The sequence below is a fragment of the Chiloscyllium plagiosum genome, unplaced genomic scaffold (genome assembly GCF_037043375.1).
Source record: "Chiloscyllium plagiosum isolate Xiang-an unplaced genomic scaffold, Cpla_swu_hap1 HiC_scaffold_13, whole genome shotgun sequence".
NCBI classification, from domain to species: Eukaryota; Metazoa; Chordata; class Chondrichthyes; order Orectolobiformes; family Hemiscylliidae; genus Chiloscyllium; species Chiloscyllium plagiosum.
In genome coordinates this window covers 24,086,104-24,106,100 of record NW_028270151.1, presented here as the reverse complement: position 1 = coordinate 24,106,100, position 19,997 = coordinate 24,086,104, and the positions used below count along the sequence as shown (strand labels likewise).

At 44.4% G+C, this 19,997-nt stretch overlaps 2 protein-coding genes across 2 annotated transcripts in view; one reads left to right on the top strand and one right to left on the bottom strand.

Annotated features, from left to right (window-relative positions):
* The window catches only part of LOC122556127 (uncharacterized), a 142,631-nt gene that overhangs the window by 90,025 nt on the left and 32,609 nt on the right, over window positions 1–19,997 (top strand). The window contains exon 11 of the mRNA XM_043702602.2: window positions 8,167–8,281. Within this exon, the coding sequence (XP_043558537.2) occupies window positions 8,167–8,281 (115 nt within the window). The remainder of the gene's footprint in view (window positions 1–8,166; window positions 8,282–19,997) is intronic.
* Window positions 1–19,997, bottom strand: part of LOC122556129 (choline-phosphate cytidylyltransferase A-like) — a 53,359-nt gene that overhangs the window by 20,197 nt on the left and 13,165 nt on the right. Inside the window, exons 3-6 of the mRNA XM_043702603.2 lie at window positions 12,933–13,032; window positions 11,195–11,311; window positions 4,045–4,196; window positions 427–505 (exon numbers count right to left, since the gene is read on the bottom strand). Coding sequence (XP_043558538.2) covers window positions 427–505; window positions 4,045–4,196; window positions 11,195–11,311; window positions 12,933–13,032 — 448 coding nt within the window. The remainder of the gene's footprint in view (window positions 1–426; window positions 506–4,044; window positions 4,197–11,194; window positions 11,312–12,932; window positions 13,033–19,997) is intronic.

Below are 19,997 nucleotides of genomic sequence, written 5' to 3'. Positions count from 1 at the left end.
TTATGAAGAAAGATTGAGGGAGCAAAGGCTTTTCTCACTGAGTGAAGAAGGATGAGAGGTGTCTTGATAGAAGTGTACAAGATGATGAGAGGCATAGATAGAATGAATAGTCAGAGACATTTTCCCAGGGCAGAAATAGCTATCAAGAGGGGGTATAATTTTAAGGTGATTGGAGGAAGTTTTAAGGGAGATGTCAGAAGTAGGTTCTTCTCTCAGAGTGGTGGGTGCGTGGAATGCACTGCTAGCCATAATAGTAGAGTCAGATACATTAGGGACATTTAAGTGGCTCTTGGGTAGCACATGAATGATAGTAAAATGAAGGGTATGTAGGTTAATTTGATCTTAGAGGAGGATAAAAGGTCAGCACAACATTAAGGGCCGAAGGGCCTGGACTGTGCTGTACTGTTCTATGTTCTATATACATACCTGCGTCTTTAATGTGTTTGTAAACATCATCGCTTCCTGCGGAGGAATATGGGATGTCATCATGAGCCACAAAGTCTATCTGCAACAGAAAAAAAAACTTAAAGTCTGATATCAAAAAATTCACTTCAGAATTTCTTGTAGCATCTAATAGTTCCCACTCGTGTACATGAGCATCTGCTGCCCTTAGGGCCTTATTTTCTAAATTTCCTTTGTCACATACTGTGTCAGCTTCTTTCATTACAACTTCCGACTTGAATATTCATCACTACAACTATCTACATAGACCTGTCACATTGTAATTACACTAGAGTGCCACACTGCTAGTTTTGGCACTGACTCTGACAATGCAATACCTTAAGTTCTCACACTGGAATAGCAGCCAGTTCACATGCACAATGAAATAAACACATGAGGAGTTGCCTTTATAAATCTCAGAGTAAAGTGACTGAGAGTTTAATCCACCGCAAAACTTGAGCACAAAAATCTAAGTCAAGACTACTGACAGTATGCTATCAGAAATGCTATATTTCAGATCAGTGTTAAACCAAGGCTCTGACTGTCCTCTGACACGAATGTGGAAATGCTATTGCACTAGTCTGAAAACTGAAGTCTTCATCAGAAAGGGAAACTCTTCGCTGGTTGAAGTCATACCTAACACAATTAATGGTGGTGATGGCCACTGGAAGTCAATCGTTTCAATTCAAGAACATCCCTGCAAGAGATCTCCAAGGTACTGTCCTGGGCCTAACCATCACCACTGCTTCATTAAATAACTTCATCTCCACCATAAAGTCAGAAGAGGGGATGTTCATAGATGACAGCATAATGTTAAGCACCATTTACAACTTCTCAGCTATTGAATCAGTCAGCATTCAAATGTAGCAAGATCTAGACAACATTCAATCTTAGTCCAGTAGGTGACAAGTAACACTCATGCCATTAAGACAATGAGGAATCACCTTTTGACATTCAACGGCATTACCATTGTTGAATCTCCTGCTATCAAGATGTCTTGTGAATGAATAACAAGGAGACAAGACTCCTTGGACAAAATTTATTCAAAGGTAGAAGACAGAGGGTGGTGGTGGAGGGTTGTTTTTCAGACTGGAGGCCTGTGACCAGTAGAGTGCCACAAGGATCGGTGCTGGGTCCTCTACTTTTTGTCATTTACATAAATGATTTGGATGCGAGCATAAGAGGTACAGTTAGTAAGTTTGCAGATGACACCAAAATTAGAGGTGTAGTGGACAGTGAAGAGGGTTACTTCAGATTACAACAGGATCTGGACCAGATGGGCCAATGGGCTGTGAAGTGGCAGATGGAGTTTAATTCAGATAAATGCGAGGTGCTGCATTTTGGGAGCAGGATTTATACACTTAATGGTAAGGTCCTAGGGAGTGTTGCTGAACAAAGAGACCTTGGAGTGCAGGTTCATAGCTCCTTGAAAGTGGAGTCGAGGTAGATAGGATAGTGAAGGCGGCATTTGGTATGCTTTCCTTTATTGGTCAGAGTATTGAGTACAGGAGTTGGGAGGTCATGTTGCAGCTGTAGGACATTGGTTAGGCCACTGTTGGAATATTGCATGCAGTTCTGGTCAACTTCCTATCGGAAAGATGTTGTGAAACTTGAAAGGGTTCAGAAAAGATTTACAAGGATGTTGCCAGGGTTGGAGGATCAGAGCTACACTGAGAGGCTGAACAGGCTGGGGCTGTTTTCCCTGGAGCGTCGGAGGCTGAAGGGTGACCTTATAGAGGTTCAGAAAATTATGGGGGGGCATGGATAGGATAAATAGACAAAGTCTTTTCCCTGGGGTCGGGGAGTCCCGAATTAGAGGGCATAGGTTTCGGGTGAGAGGGGAAAGATATAAGAGAGACCTATGGGGCAACTTTTTCACGCAGAGGGTGGTACGTGTATGGAATGAGCTGCTAGTGGAAGTGGTGGAGGCTGATACAATTGCAACATTTGGATGGGTATATGAATACGAAGGGTTTGGAGGGATATGGGCCGGGTGCGGCAGGTGGGACTAAATTGGGTTGGGATACCTGGTCGGCATAGACGGGTTGGACCGAAGGGTCTGTTTCCATGCTGTACATCTCTATGACTCTATTCCTCAAGCATCATCATTACGAATACAGATCATCTGGTCATTATCACATTTCGGTTTTTAGCAACTAAGAGAACTGATTGCTTCAGTCCCTAAAACAGTGACCGTACTCCAAAAGTACATCAAAACCTGTGAAGTGGTTTGGCATATCTAGAGTCATGAGGTGGCCTAGCAAAGCTGAAGTCAATGGAAAATTGGGAAAACACTATTTTGGTTGAAGTCATACCTAGCAGATTGTGTTCTTTGGAGCTCAATAATCTTAATTCAAAGATATTACTGCCAGGATAGCCATCTTCTGCAAGCTCATCCTTCCATCATTAGTTTCAAAGAGGAGTGTTTCAATGACGACAGCACGATGTGAAACATAATTTGAAACATACATCCATATACAGCATTCAGGTATGGGCTGATAAATGGTGAATAATATCGCACACATAGGTACTAAGCAATAGTCATCTCCAATAAGAGAAAGTCTAACGATCGCATCTTGACATTCAATTGCACCAGCATCACTAAAGCATACACACACCCCCCTCCTCCCATGCTGGAGTTTCCACAAACTAGAAACTGAATTGAACCAGCCGTACAGATAGTACAGCAACAAGAGTTGGTCAGAGGCTGGGAATATTGCGGTGAGTAACTCGCCTCCTGACTCCCAGAAGTCTTTCCACTATCAAAAGGCACACGCAGGACTGTGATGGAATTCTCCCCAATTGCCTGGATTGATGGAGTCGCAACAATGATCACGAAGCTTGACACAATCCAGGACAAAATAATTGGCACCCCTACCACCACTGACGCATCATGACATCTACATGATGCACTATAGTTATTTACACAGTCTCGTACAACAGCTCTTTTCATACCTCTACCACCTAGAAATATATTGTTGTTCCTTTAGTGTTGTTAGTTCAAATTCCTGAAACTTCCTTGCCAATGGTACTGTGGACCATAAGATTCAAGGAGGCAGGTCACCATCACCTTCTCAAAGACAATTATGGACGGGCAAGAAATGCTGGCCCAGCCATTGACACCCATGCCAAATATATGGTCTGGAGTTACAAGTACTTCCCTGAAGGACATTAGTGAATCAGATGGAATCTTATGACAATAGATGATAGTTTCACAGTTGCAATGACTGAAATGGCTTCTAATCCCAGACTTGATTCATTGAATTTAAACTCCAGCAGCTGCTGTGGTTGGATTTGAACCCAATACCCCAGGGCATTAGCCTGGGCCTCTGAACTACTAATCCAGTGACACTATCATGCCACCATCTCTTCACCCTGGCCGCTCTTTCCACTTGCAGGGAACTGATAATGGACAGGTTAGATATTGATTTGCTTACACGTGCCAGCAGCGTCCTCTAGTTGCAGTGTTCTGGACGAGAAGAAACAGCTCATCATTGTTAGCAATAACTAGTCACTTTGATAAATTGCTGCTGAATTGTGCTTTAAGCCAGTTTGAACTTCCTGAGGCAGACAGCATTCATTTGAATTAAAAATAAACCTTACCCTGTGCATCTCCAGGAACTCAGCCGAAAGTGACCAGGGTGCATTTTTTACAACCTCATCAACGTAGCGGCAATGCCTGACTGCATCATACCGCTCAGCCTCGTTCATTACCGTGAAGCCTTTGAACTGGTGGGTCAGGTCATCATTGCACACTGCAAAAGGTGAGAAGAAAACAAGGTTCAGTTAGGCTGCTTAAAGCTTCGAGCTTGGCCTCAGCGTGCTAACTCACCTGAACTCTGCTCGGAAATCTGGAATGCTTATTCCAGGTAAGGTATCAGAGGACGTTGGACCAGAAACCACAAGTTCAAGTACCACTGTGGTATTAAATTAGTCAAATCCAAGTGTGGGCACTAGAAAGTTCAAGCAGTATCCTGAGACTGCAGCTTCTAATCCAACTTGCAATCCAGAACAGCCTAACTTTTCTCTCAATTCAGTTTCCAAAATCCAGCACCCTTGGGAAATAGGCCAGACCACATTTAGGATTTTCCCAAGATTTTAGATTACCCATAATGGGGCAGAGAGCCAAGGACCAAAGGAAATGCTGATCTTAAAGTGCAGCAGTGGACTCAGGTTCTGGGTGCTCATACAACTCTCGCTGAGTGCATCCTCTGGCAACAACCCAAGAACAGTCTTTTTAATCCCATGCTTTCTCTGGTCTGGAAGGGCAGCCAGTTCTCATATGATAAATTGCCCAATTTTCTGCCAACTTCTGCTTTGGGACAAATGGATTTGGTATAATGCTCCTACTGCATGGACAGTTTAATTGAGAATAAGTCTATTTCTTGTATAGCTTTCTTCCCCGGTCCCCAACGCCTTATCTTCACCATGGACATCCAGTCCCTGTACACCTCCATCCCCCATCACGAAGGACTTAAAGCCCTCTGCTTCTTCCTTTCCCGCCGTACCAACCAGTACCCTTCTACTGACACCCTCCTTCGACTGACTGAACTGGTCCTCACTCTGAACAACTTCTCTTTCCAATCCTCCCACTTCCTCCAAACCAAAGGAGTAGCCATGGGCACCCGCATGGGCCCCAGCTATGCCTGCCTCTTCGTAGGATATGTGGAACAGTCCATCTTCCGCAGCTACACTGGCACCACCCCCCACCTTTTCCTCCGCTACATCGATGACTGTATCGGCGCTGCCTCGTGCTCCCACGAAGAGGTTGAACAGTTCATCCACTTTACTAACACCTTCCACCCCGACCTCAAATTCACCTGGACCGTCTCAGATTCCTCCCTCCCTTTCTTAGACCTTTCCACTTCTATCTCGGGTGACCAAATCGACACGGACATTTACTATAAACCAACCGACTCCCACAGCTACCTAGACTACACCTCCTCCCACCCTGCCCCCTGTAAAAACGCCATCCCATATTCCCAATTCCTTCGTCTCCGCCGCATCTGCTCCCAGGAGGACCAATTCCAAAACCGTACAACCCAGATGGCCTCCTTCTTCAAGGACCGCAATTTCCCGCCAGACGTAGTCGACGATGCCCTCCACCGCATCTCTTCCACTTCCCGCTCCTCTGCCCTTGAGCCCCGCCCCTCCAACCGCCACCAGGACAGAACCCCATTGGTCCTCACCTACCACCCGACAAACCTCCATGTACAACGTATCATCCGCCGTCATTTCCGCCACCTCCAAACGGACCCCACCACCAGTGATATATTTCCCTCCCCTCCCCTATCAGCGTTCCGAAAAGACCACTCCCTCCGTGACTCCCTCGTCAGGTCCACACCCCCCACCAACCCAACCTCCACTCCCGGCACCTTCCCCTGCAACCGCAAAAATGCAAAACTTGCACCCACACCTACCCCCTTACTTCCCTCCAAGGCCCCAAAGGATCCTTCCACATCCACCACAAATTCACCTGCACCTCCACGCACATCATTTACTGCAACCGCTGCACCCAATGTGGCCTCCTCTATATTGGGGAGACAGGCCGCCTACTTGCGGAACGTTTCAGAGAACACCTCTGGGACACCCGGACCAACCAACCCAACCACCTCGTAGCCCAACACTTTAACTCCCCCTCCCACTCCACCAAGGACATGCAGGTCCTTGGACTCCTCCATCGCCAGAACGTTGCAACACGACGGTTGAAGGAAGAGCGCCTCATCTTCTGCCTGGGAACCCTCCAACCACATGGGATGAACTCAGATTTCTCCAGTTTCCTCATTTCCCCTCCCCGCACCTTGTCTCAGTCAAATCCCTCGAACTCAGCACTGCCTTCCTAACCTGCAATCATCTTCCTGACCTCTCCGCCCCCACCCCACTCTGGCCTATCACCCTCACCTTGACCTCCCTTCCACCTATCGCATTTCCAAAGCCCCTCCTCCAAGTCCCTCCTCCCTACCTTTTATCTTAGCCTGCTGGACACACTTTCCTCATTCCTGAAGAAGGGCTTATGCCCGAAACGTCAATTCTCCTGTTCCTTGGATGCTGCCTGACCTGCTGCGCTTTTCCAGCAACACATTTTCAGCTTTCAAGTGTAAAGGCCACCCAGGCTTCCTTCACCCATTTTACATTGCAAACAAAAGGCGTCTCGAGTTTCCAGCGAGGCCATCAAAGCAGGTAACAATAACAGGATCATGAATTCCTGAGATTCGTTTTAGAGATAATCAGAAGAAGTATTTTTTAATTAATTTTTAAAAATTTTCTCCTGGGATATTTTGCCAATTAACATTAAATGTTCGATATCTGATTACCAATCTCCTCCTGCCTGCGAAACCAGCTTTGACCCATCTACCCTATCAAAACCCTTCAGCTTCTAATGTTCCTAAGAGTGATGATAACCAACCACCTGTTCTGGACTCCCCATGCAAATGTGATGGTCAAGAAGGCAAAGCAATGCATCTTCTTCCTCAGGCAGCTCAGGAAATTCGGCATGTCCGTAAGGGCCCTCTCCAACTTTTACTGATGCATCATTGAAAGCATACCGGCCTGGTATGGCAAGTGCCCTGCCCCGGACCGTAAGAAACTACAGAATGTTGTGTGCACAGCCCAGACCATCACCGAAGCTAACCTTCCTTCCAAGGACTCCATTTACATGATTCGTTGGCACAGAAAGGCTGCCAACATCATCAAAGACTCATTGTACTCTGGTAAATATCTCCTGCAACCCCTTCCATCAGGCAGAAAATACAGAAGCTTGAACACACACATACACGCTCTCACACTAGCAGGTTCAGGAATAGCTTCTTCCTGGCTGTTATTAGACTGATGAAGGGACTGTCTAACTGCAAATAATGCTGATCTTGCCTAGCACACACACTGTGCGACGTAATGTTATGCCTCTAATCATTTTTTTCCCCGACCCTAGGATCTGTATATTCTTGCTTACTATGATCTGCCTGTGTTGCTCATAAACAAAGCTTTTCACTGTACTTAGGTACACGTGGCAATAAATTAAATCAATTCAATTCAATTCAATTCAATTCAATTCAATCTCCTCTTAGCTTTCTTTGCTGTCAGGAAAACAGCCCCAGCTTCTGTTGTCTCTCCCCATCACTATATTAGGTGGTAAAGAGACTGAAACATTGAAGAGATTGAAGGCTCAGACTAAATTTCCTGGTCAGCCAACCCCATTTCCTTCGACTAGTGCTGAAAAGACAAATTCCAACTGTTAATGAATCAGAAACAGATAATATTGGAAAATTAAAATAGACCATTCAGCATCCAAGACAACGCCAGGAAATTAAAGTACTTTAATGAGCAATTTTGTACCTTCTGAAGTGTGGTCACCAATGTAATTAGCAAACATACAACCAATTTGCATACAGCAAGTTCCCAAGGGCAGCAATGTGATAATGACCACCTAACTGTTTAAGTGAGATTGGTAGTGGGTTGCTTATTAGCCAGGACATAAGGGAGAATCCCCAATCCTTCTTCAAAATCCAGGCCATGTGATCATTTACATCCACCTAAGGAGGCAATTAGATTCCTGGTCTAAGACCTCATAACAAAGATGGCACATCAGACAGTGCTGCACTTCCCTAAGTACTGGAGAGTTTACCTGGATTACAAACTCACAAGCTTTCATCTTAGGTGGGAGAGAGCTACACTGCAAATTGACGCTGCTGACACAGAAACATAATATTTTTAATTTCTTTTCTCCAGACTGCTGCTGAATGACAAACGCCGAAAGCAAGAACCAAAGCAAGTGAACCTTCAGGTGGACTCCGCATTCCAGCCAATATTGACTCATCTCCAGATAAACAAAGGAAATGAGAACGTATACTTATATAACACCTCTCACTGCCCCAGCACATCCCAAAGCACTTCCCGGTTGTGCATACTTTCTGAAGTGCTTTGGGATGTGCTGGGGCAAACTTGACAGCTAAAATATGCATAGCTACATACCTCCCCTAGGTTCAGCAAAAGACAAGTTATATTCTGCAGCATTGTTTGAGAAAGGAATGTAGGCTCCAGGAAATTATTTGCCACTTTCCATGCAAATGAGGAGGAATAGGTCATTCAGCCCCTCGAGCCCATTCTGTCATCTGATAAAATCATGGCTACCCCAGCTGCAAGCTCAAATCCATTTTCTTGCCTACCACCACTGACTTGTCACACCTCCCTTGCTCATCAAGGATCTACCTACCTCTACCTTAAAAATCGGCAACGTTTCTACTTCTGCCTTTTAGAGAGTTCCAAAGCCACATGACCTTCTGGGGAAAAAGAAATTCTCTTGATCTCTGTCTTGAATGAGCTCCTCTATTTTTATAAAGTGACTTGTGGGTTTTCGGCAGGTGCTCCAGTTTCCTCCCATAGTCCAAAAGATGCGCAAGTTCAGTGGACTGACCAAGCTAGATTGCCCACAGTATCCATGCAGGTTAGGTGGATTAGCCATGGGGAATATGCAGGGTTATGGGGATTGGGTCTGGGTGGGATGCTGATCAAAAGGGTTGGTGTAGACTTGATGGGCTGAATGGCCTCTTTCTGCCCGGTAGGGGTTCTATGACTCCTTGTTCTAGATTCCCCTCGAAGAGGGACATATCCATTTGACAGGCAACATGTCAAGGCCTCTCAAGACCTTACATAAATGCAAAATACTGCAATTGCTAGAAATCTAAAACAAAAACAGAAACTGCTGGAGAAACTCAGCAGATCTGACAGCATCTGTGGAGCCAAAGTCGAGGTAACAGGTCGGTTCCTGTGACTTGAAGGATCACAGGATCCAAACTTTTAATTCTGCTTTCTCTCAACAAATGCTGCCAGACCTGCTGAGTTTCTCCAGCAACTTTTGCTTTTGTTAGGTATGCATGATGCCAGGTTGGCCTTTGACCTCTTGCCCACAATTATGTCAGGGTTAGTTTAGCATTCTAAGAACAAAACGTATTTCCTCAAACAATAACGGTAATAGGGTAGTGTTATGCCCAATAAATCTTTGGCATCAGATATACCACAGTGATTTTTACCACCTACTCTTTGTTTCTATATACTAGAGGGGAAAGTGAGGACTGCAGATGCTGGAGATCAGAGCTGAAAATGTGTTGCTGGAAAAGCGCAGCAGGTCAGGCAGCATCCAAGGAGCAGAAGAATCGACGTTTCGGGCATGAGCCCTTCTTCAGGAATGAGGAGAGTGCGTCCAGCAGGCTAAGATAAAAGGTAGGGAGGAGGGACTTGGGGGAGGGGGCGTTGGAAATACGATAGGTGGAAGGAGGTCAAGGTGAAGGTGATAGGCCGGAGTGGGGTGGGGGCGGAGAGGTCAGGAAGAAAATTGCAGGTTAGGAAGGCGGTGCTGAGTTCGAGGGATTTGACTGAGAAAAGGTGGGGGGAGGGGAAATGAGGAAACTGGAGAAATCCGAGTTCATCCCTTGTGGTTGGAGGGTTCCTAGGCAGAAGATGAGGCGCTCTTCCTTCAACCGTCGTGTTGCTACGATCTGGCGATGGAGGAGTCCAAGGATCTGCATGTCCTTGGTGGAGTGGGAGGGGGAGTTTTATCCCCCCAAGACGTGATCGACGATGCCCTCCACCGCATCTCCTCCACTTCCCGATCCTCCGCCCTTGAGCCCCGCCCCTCCAATCACCACCAGGACAGAACCCCACTGGTCCTCACCTATCACCCGACAAACCTCCACATACATTGTATCATCCATCGTCATTTCCGCCACCTCCAAACGGACCCCACCACCAGGGATATATTTCCCTCCCCTCCCCTATCAGCATTCCGAAAAGACCACTCCCTCTGTGACTCCCTTGTCAGGTCCACACCCCCCACCAACCCAACCTCCACTCCCGGCACCTTCCCCTGCAACTGCAAAAATGCAAAACTTGCGCCCACACCTCCCCCCTTACTTCCCTCCAAGGCCCCAAGGGATCCTTCCACATCCGCCACAAATTCACCTGCACCTCCACACACATCATTTACTGCAACCGCTGCACCCAATGTGGCCTCCTCTATATTGGGGAGACAGGCCGCCTACTTGCGGAACGTTTCAGAGAACACCTCTGGGACACCCGGACCAACCAACCCAACCACTCCGTGGCTCAACACTTCAACTCCCCCTCCCACTCCACCAAGGACATGCAGGTCCTTGGACTCCTCCATCGCCAGACCATAGCAACACGACGGTTGGAGGAAGAGCGCCTCATCTTCTGCCTAGGAACCCTCCAACCACAAGGGATGAACTCGGATTTCTCCAGTTTCCTCATCTCCCCTCCCCCCACCTTGTCTCAGTCAAATCCCTCGAACTCAGCACCGTCTCCCTAATCTGCAATCTTTATCCTGACCTCTCCGCCCCCACCCCACTCCGGCCTATCACCCTCACCTTGATCTCCTTCCACCTATCGCATTTCCAACGCCCCTCTCCCAAGTCCCTCCTCCCTACCTTTTATCTTAGCCTGCTGGACACACTCTCCTCATTCCTGAAAAAGGGCTCATGCCCGAAACGTCGATTCTCCTGCTCCTTGGATGCTGCCTGACCTGCTGCGCTTTTCCAGCAACACATTTTCAGTTCTATATACTAGAGTTCTCTTTGTACTTACGGGGGCTAGTTACTGCTATAACACTCAGGCCACGCAGAAAATTCCAAGTAAAAAATACAAAAATAATTTAGTTTTAAGGAGGTCCCCTTTTTCCAATATAAGTCAATCTGTAAGAAGTATTAATAAGACAATAAACATTCACAAGGATAATCCTTACCTCCTACGATTAGATGTGTGTTTGGGAAAAGACTCTTGGCCTGCATCAGGGCCCGTGCATGTCCCGAATGAAAAAGATCGAAGATTCCGTCAGCATACACTCGAACTGGGCGATCCACTGAAGCAGAAGAGAGATTTTCATTTGCACAGTGTTTCATCTTATTGTCGTCATCATCATCATCTGGTTCCAATAATTCTCAGTATGTGCAGAATGGGCCAAGTGTCCTTCTACTATGTTTCATCACTATATGATTCTTGGAGTCTGAATGCCATCAGTACACCCAGCATTTGATGCCCAGTCTTCTTCTCTTTTGAGGTGGTGGTGGTGAGCAGCCTTCGTGAAACTTCCGAGGGGACTCGCTGCTGATTTGGAGTGGTGCACAGGAACAAAGGAAGCAAAAAGTAGGACATTTGGCCCTTTGTGCTTCTCCATCATTCAATAACTGCATGACTGATTGCGATTCTCAGCTCCACATAGACCTGACTGAGCAAGGATGACCGATGTAATTGTTAATTAGGACAGTGTTGCAGTTTCATGACAATAATTGATAAAAAGTTGCTGTGATGGAATATGAACTTGAATCTCCTTTGCCCTTCCCTTGGAATTATTAGACCAATAACATAACCACTACACTACAGGACCAAGGGATTGACAAATGTTGCAACTTCTCCATCACTGAACAAAAAAATTACTTCATTTGGTGGTTCCCAGTACATTTTTTAAAAAATATTTAAGGCAGTGGGAGCATTGCTGGTCGGCCCAGTATTCATTAGGTAAAAACAAGGACTGCAGATGTTGGAAACCAGAGTCTAGATTAGAGTGGTGCTGGAAAAGCACAGCAGGTCAGGCAGCATCCGAGGGGCAGAAAAATCAACGTTTCGGGCAAAAGCCCTTCATCAGGCTTTATTGCCTGATGAAGGGTTTTTACCCGAAATGTCGATTTTCCTGCTCCTCGGATGCTGCCTGACTTATTGTGCTTTTCCAGCACCACTCTAATCTAGGCCCAGCATTCATTGTCTATCCCTAATTACCCTGAAGACGGTGCTGGTGAGCTGCTGCACATTAAACTAAAAAGTCAACAGCTTTCTGCATCCCCACAGCCTCGTTACCAAATCAAAATTCCCTCGCCAGTTTGCTTACCCATCTCAAATCTCCATTGCTTGACATAGAGTCTGGTCAGAACAACACAAGAACAAGAGGCCATGATTTTATACCCCTTATTACTTTTATCTGCCAAAAATCAATTGCACTTCTGAAACAATTATCTAACTCACAGCTTCAACAGTTTTCTGAGGTGGAGTTTCCAAAACTTTTTAATCAATAAGTGTTTTCTGCCATCACCATTGAAAAGGCTTTGGGTTTATGTCCCCTTGCACTGAGCTCCAGCCATCACAGAAAATGATTTTTCATGTACCCTATTGAATCCCTTCACTGTGTAAATTTGATCATCATCATCCCTTCTCTATTGAAGGGAATGCAATCATATCTGAGCAACCTATGGTCATAATGCAATCCTTTTAGCCCCAGCACTATTTTAGTGAATCAGCGACATATTCTCCACAGTCAGGTTATTGTTCCTGGGGTCTGGTGTCCAGAATAAACGGAATTATTCCAAGAGCAGCCTACGCTTTAAATTAGACGACTTCCCCCTCCCACCTTATTCTTCCACAAAGTATATTTTGGTGAAGGAAAGAGAGGGCAGCAAGTTGTGGACAATGGCAGTGCTTTCCATACTCACGGGGAGTCCCAATCTTTGCTTCTTCCAATGTCACACGTTCATATGGCTTGCTGCTCTTCACTCCATTCTCGTCTGCAAAGGGTGCCGGCTGCGAGAGGGTCTGTAATGGAAACAGTGCAGAGGGGGAACCTGGTCACTGGCAGGACTCCATTTCAGGAATTAGAATTAACTAACCGGCCTTCAGGACCCCAGGGAATTGCCCAAAGAAAGAGACTCCATTACTTGAATCCACTAAGAGCCAACTCTGCAAAACCATCACTCTCAGGAACACCATCAAGATGCAGCCAGACAAGAAACTGTGGGAGCTGCCCTCCTGTCAGCCAATCATTAGCAGTGCCAAGCAGCAAAAAAGCAAGTGTGGAGATGGCAGTGATCATGGGGTAGCTTCTTCAATGAAGGCAAAAGGCCATTGAGAGGAGAAACCTGTGACGCTAGAGACTGACAAATACTGATAACAGGCACTGTACTCTTAAGACTTGCACATGATTTTGCACAGTAAATTAACTTTCCATCTTTTGTGCTATAAAAGCATCAGGAGGTTATGGTCAGTCACTGACAAGTTCTCCTCACCTTCATCTGCGTTGACCTTTTTCATGAGGAGGGGAGGGGTGACAGATTGTAAAGTTGAGATATTGGAACTGATGCTTCAGTTTACGGCATTGGTAAGACCTCATTTAGTGAACAAATTCAATATTGTGTGAAATGCCCTGGGAAAGACAGAGGAGTGATCCAATTGTAAGGTCAAAATAAGAAGCGGAGAAACAATTTTCTCAAATGAGAAGAATCAAGAATAGGATGGGGGGGAATAACCTTAAAATTAGAATTGAGCTACTCAACAGTGATATTGGGATGTATTTCCTCACACGAAGAGTACTGGTAACCTGAAACACACGTTTTTTCTCTCTCTCTCTCTCTCTCTGAATGGATTGTGGATGCAGAGGGTCAATAGAAACTCTCAGGACAGAACAAAGTATTTTTTGTTAGGTAAGGGTTTTCAAGAATATGCAGCAATGGCAAGTAAATGGACCAATCAAATTAAATGAAGACACAGACTTAATAGGTTGACGGTTTTCGTCCAAGCCTTTCACTGCTACGTCTAGATTGGTTGAACTAACCTGTAACTGATAACAATCAGGAAAGCAACTCATCAAGAACCAATACATTGAGAATCTGATCAGCAAAGGGTCATAACATGTTAAATTACAACAGGAGGGGTTAAATTTAAACAGAGAATGAAAGGACAGGTAGAAAACTCTCTCTACAAAGCAGATAGCTAAAGACCAGATTTCCCTCATGGTAACTCTTGATGTAACATAAATCGATAAATTATTTTTAAGGCTATCAAGCATCCATTAATTCAATCTCCTGGTGGACAGCAGTCACCATTGACTAAAAACTGAACTGGACAATCCCATAAACACTGGCAGGTCAGACATTAGACATCTTCAGCAAGTAATTGACCTCCTGAAACCCCAAAGCCTATTCAACATCTATAGATCCAGTGGAGGGAATCAGAAAGAGCAGCAAACCTGAAATAAACAGGAGCACCAGGGAGAAGATAAGTAGATGCCTATGCTTGGGACACTTCACTTAGTGAAGAAAATCGAGGGCTGGAGCGAATTTGGGTATAGAGCTTGAAAAAGTGAAAGAAAAACAAAATCAAACCATAATTATACCAGGCCATTCAGTCCATCAAATCTGCTCCTCCATTCGATGAGATCACAGCTGATCTGACAATCCTCAACTCCACTTTTGTGCCTTTTTGCCCCCATCGCCCTTGATTCCCTTAAAGATTAAAAATCTGGGGATCTCAGCCTTGAACATAATTAACAAACCAACTTCTACAACATTCTATGGTAAAGAATTCCACAAATTTACGACCTGGGGAGAAGATATTCCTCCTTAAATGGCAGCAGCTTATTCTGAGTTTGCGCCTCCTGGTCCTATACTCTCCCAAAAAGGGAAACAACGTTCCCGCATAAACCCTTGTATTTATGCTTGAATCTTGTAGGTTTCAATAAGGTCACCTTTCACTTTTTTAAACTCCAATTAGGACAGGTCTAACCTACTCAATCCCCTCCTCATTCCTGGCATCAACCTAGTAACCTTCTCTGGATTGCACCTATGCCAGTATATCATTCCGTAGATAAGAAGCCCAAACCTACTCTCAGAATTCCAGCTGTGGTTAGACCAGTGCCTCGTGTAGCTTTAACAAGATTTCCATACTTTTGAAATAAAGACTAACATTCCACGTGCCTTCCCTATTAGCTGGTGAGCGCATATGCTAGCTTTTTGGGATTAATGCACAAGGATTCCCAAATCCATCTGTTCTGCAGCTTTCTGCAGTCCTTCTCCATTCAAATAATGTTTAGTTTCTCTATTCTTCCTGCCAAAACGCACACAATCTCACATTTACCCACATTCCATTCCATCCGCTCTCATGATTAACCAGAGTCGAAAAGTGTGGCTCTGGAAAAGCACAGCAGGTCAGGCAACATCCGAGGAATAGGAGAGTCGACATTTCAGGCATAAGCCCTTCATCAGGAATGTCTCTCATACTTAACAAGTCGACTCTGCAATTACTTTGTCATCCTCGCTATTTGCCTTCTCACCTATTTCTTAACTGAGTGATGGAAGTTAGTTAGCTCAGTTGGCCAATGGCTCGTTTGCGATACTGAGATACCAATAGCATGAGTTCTATTTCATCCTGGCTGAGTTTACCATGATAGTCCTTCCTCCTTCTCCTCACTCTCACCTGAGAATTGGTGATCCTCAGGTTAAACCACCACCTGTCATCTCACTTTCTCTGATGAGAGAGCATCTCTATGGTCTTCTGGAGCTATTTTTATGGAGTTTGGTTAGTTCAGTTGGCTGGACAGCTGGTTTGTGATGCAGAGTGATGCCAACAGAATGGGTTCGTTTCCCAGACCAGCTGAGGTAACCATGAAGGTCCTTTCACCTTAATCTCATGCCTCAGCAGAGGTGTGGTGACCCTCGGGTTAAATTCATCACCAGGCACTGAGAGAAGAGCTTTGGTCCTCTGGGGCTATGGTGTCCTTACTTTGTTTTTGTCATTTGCAAAAGTGGCTACCAGTATTCATTTTTCAAATCTAAAATCATTGATCTATATTGTAAATAGCTCTGGTCCCAGCACTGATCTCTACAGCACTCCACAAATTACAGGTTGCCATCCTGAAAATAGTCCCCCTATCTCAACTCCGTCTTCTATTAGTTAAAGTCAGAAGTCATGTGACACCAGGTTATAATTTAAAATCACAAGCTTTCGGAGTGCTTCTCCTTCATCAGGTGGAGTGTTCTGAAAGCTTGTGAGTTTAAATAAACCTGTTCGACTACAACCTGGTGTCACGTGACTTCTGACTTTGTCCACTCCAATCCAACACCAGCATCGCTACATCATGGCTTCTATTAGCCAGTCAATGTTCTATCCATGCTAGCAAACCACCTCTAACATTATGGGGTATTCTAAGTAGCATAATGTATGGAATCTGAAAATCCAAAAAACATTATATCCATTGTTTTCTCTTTTTCTATCCTGCTTGAATTTACAATATATTAATGACTTAGATGGGGAAAATGAATACACTGTATCCGAATTTGCAGATTACACAAAAATAGGTAGGAAGGGGAGTAATGAAGATGGCAGAGTCTATAAAGCAAGGTAGACAAGTTAAGAGACTGGGCAAACACTTGGCTGATGGAAGATAGTGAGGTTATGCATGTTGGTATCAAGAATACAGGAATTGAATATTATCTTAAAAGACTGAGTTTTAACCACATAGCCATGTTTCCCTTTCTCCTTTTCTGGATAGTTAATCTAAGTAACTGGGAAATTAAAATTGCATTTTATAAAAAAAAAGATTAAGTATTGAGTTGTCCTTCATTTATGTGATGGCAACAGAATTGAGCAGCTAGTAAGTCTCACTTAAGTAACAAGGATGATCATCTAATCGGTAGAGGAGTTCCAAGCTCGTGAGTATGGCCTGTGCTATTAGGGAATTTCAGAATGCTCTTGGATAAAAATGCAGAGTGTGTCATATATTGGAGCAGCTCAAGCACAGGTGCGGATGTGAATACCAAGCATATAGATGCATTTAACTACATCTTTGGAGTGTGCAAGGAGATGGGGAATGGGGAACTGTGAAGGAATCAAGTAGAAAGAGGCAAGAGTCTCTAGAGTATACCTCACTCTCCAAGATTCATTTCTGATTGCTGAAGAAAATGACAGTTATCTGTGGAGTGCAGCCAGTGCCAAGTCCAGCAACACTGGAGACGGACCCAAGAAAAAATGATGGTGCATAGAATAGTAATAGGAGTTTCAATATTTAGGGAAACAAAGACATTTCTGCAACCTGTCACCAAAACAAACACGAAACTTATGTTATGATTGAGCTAGGGGCCAGTAACATTTTCTTTAAAAGTGGACAAAGTGTGAAATCCCAGACACCTACTAAGAGGATAAGGCCACAAGATTCCATGTTTCTGAATGAACAACTATAAATTTGAGCACAGTTGGAATGGTAATCTAATCTTTCCACAGACTTCATATCTAACATTCAGTATTGACATGAGGTAAACATGGGTAACAATTTGCAACTGTACATCCCAAAGAACACATCAAATAGCAGAGATCAAGTTAGATCCCATGGATTGCTCAACAATACCCCATATGTAAGCAACATGATGGGTCATTAAATCTCATTAAAACTTCACATGGGACCATAATTCATCACTTTTGACAATTGGCCTTGAAACTGTGCACGTGAAAGGGAAAGCGTGCGCATGAGAGAGAGAGAGGGAAAGACTGAGACTCAGAGGGTTTTAGTTTTAGGGAACGGCTAAGTAATCTGGAGCTGTTTTCCCTGGAGTATCTGAGGCTGAGGGCTGACCTTATAGAGGTTTATAAAATCATGAGGGGCACAGATAGGGTGAATAAACAGGTTCTTTTCTTCAGGGTGGTCGAATCCATTACTAGACCGCAGAGGTTTAAGGTGAGAGGGGAAAGATTTAAAAGGGACCTAATGGGCAATTTTTTCCACACAGAGGGTGCTGTGAGTATAGAATGAGCTGTCAGAGGAGTATGATCGAGGCTGGTAAAATAATAACATTTAAAAGGCATCTAGAGGAGTACATGAATAGGCAGGGTTGAGGGGGATATGGGCCAATGGGACTAGGTTAACTTAGGATATCTGGTCAGCATGGATAAATTGGACCAAAGGGTTTGTTTCTGTGCTTTATAACTCTATAACTCAAGTGTGACAGCGTAAACCTGTATATAGTGGGCGGGCGAGCAGGCAGGGTAGCAGAGGAGTACAGGATGTGTGCCATAAATTGCTGGGACATTTGGACTATCTCTTGGGCAGAGGCAACCTTTACAAATCAGACATGTTGTACTTCAACAGACTAGGGCCAAGTTTTTACAGACTGATTTGCTCATGCTATTGAGGAGGATTTAAACTAAAACTTGGCAGAGGTTGTTCCCTGGAACAAGATCATGGATATCACAGAACTGCTATAGGCTACACTTCTAGGGACAGTGAAGAGCCAAAGCCCATGGTTCACAATGATAACAATAACTTAGGTGGAAAGTTGAATTAGATCTTCAAAGCAAACACAGGAATCGAGGTCGGAAACTGGAAAAGGAGGACACCCAAAGTCGCAATCTCAGGATTACTCTCAGTCCCACATGCTAGTGAGCATAAAAACTGGAGAATTAAAAAATCTGAACATGTGACCTGGTGTAGGAGGGAGGGCATCAGATTTGTGGCATTGGGATCAATACAAGATGGACAGGCTGTATTTTGGCAGGACCAGGACCAAACATCCTCACAGGGAGATTTGCTAGTGTTGTTAGGGAGCGAAACTGGATTGGCAGGGAGATGTGAACCTAAGAGTGTTTCAATTCAAAGAAGCAAAATTACTAAAAGGAAGTTGAAGAGTAGCAAACAAAGAAAGAAGACAGACAAAGCAATGACAGGTATTAAAAGAACTGAATGAAGAAAAATTCAAGACAGATGGATTTATTTTTTATTTATGTACAGAACGTTGGCTTTGCTGACTGAGCCGGCATATTACTGATTCCCATTGAGCATCACTTGCTAAAGGATCTGAATGATCCAAATGCACACACTGAGGCAAATGGATACAATTTAAGTGCCATTACAGGGACATAGCTACAGAGTGACCAAGATTAAGAATTGAATATCCCAGGAAATCAACATTTAGGAAAACTAAAAAGGAAGAGGTCACTTAGCATTACTAATAAGGAATGGCATAAGTTCATTTGCAAGGGAGAATTTCAGAGTGCAGGAACAAAGTTTGGATTGTTTTGGTGGAGCTAAGAAACAGCAAAGGACAGCAGACTTTGACTGGAGGTCTTTATAGGCCACCAAATATTAGTGACAGTATGGCATGGTATTAATTAGGAGAGAGAAGCTTAGAACATGGCAACACAGTTATCATAAGTGACTTCAATCCGCATTTCTGGTTGAGTGCAGCAGTAATAATACTTAAAAAAACCAGCTTAACGCCCTCCATGTCAAAGCAGCTCACTTGATCAGCAGCAACTTCAACATTACCGCTCTCCCCTACTGGCACACAGTGGCAGCGTGCACCATCTGCAAGATCCAATATGTAATGCATTAAGGTTGCTTGTACAATCCTTTAGGAACTGTGGCCTCTACCACAGGCACATAAGAATACCACCAGTTCCAAGCTCCCCCCAAATCATAGATAATACCCAATATGGAATTATATCACCATTCATAGATCATTTCTGGAAATGAAATCCCTCCACAACAGCATTGTGGGTATAACCACACCACTTGGACTGTAAGGGTCCAAGGCAACTCACCACCATCTTCTCAAGGGCAGTCAAGGATGAACAATAACGATTGGCTTTACCAGCTACACTAGCAACCCATGAACACATTTTTAAAAATTTAATGAGGGGCAGGGTGGGTTCAAGTGAAGTAGTTGGGCCAAAAAGCTCGTGTCAGTGTCAGAATGTTCCATAATCCCGTACATATTGATAATTCATAAAAATAG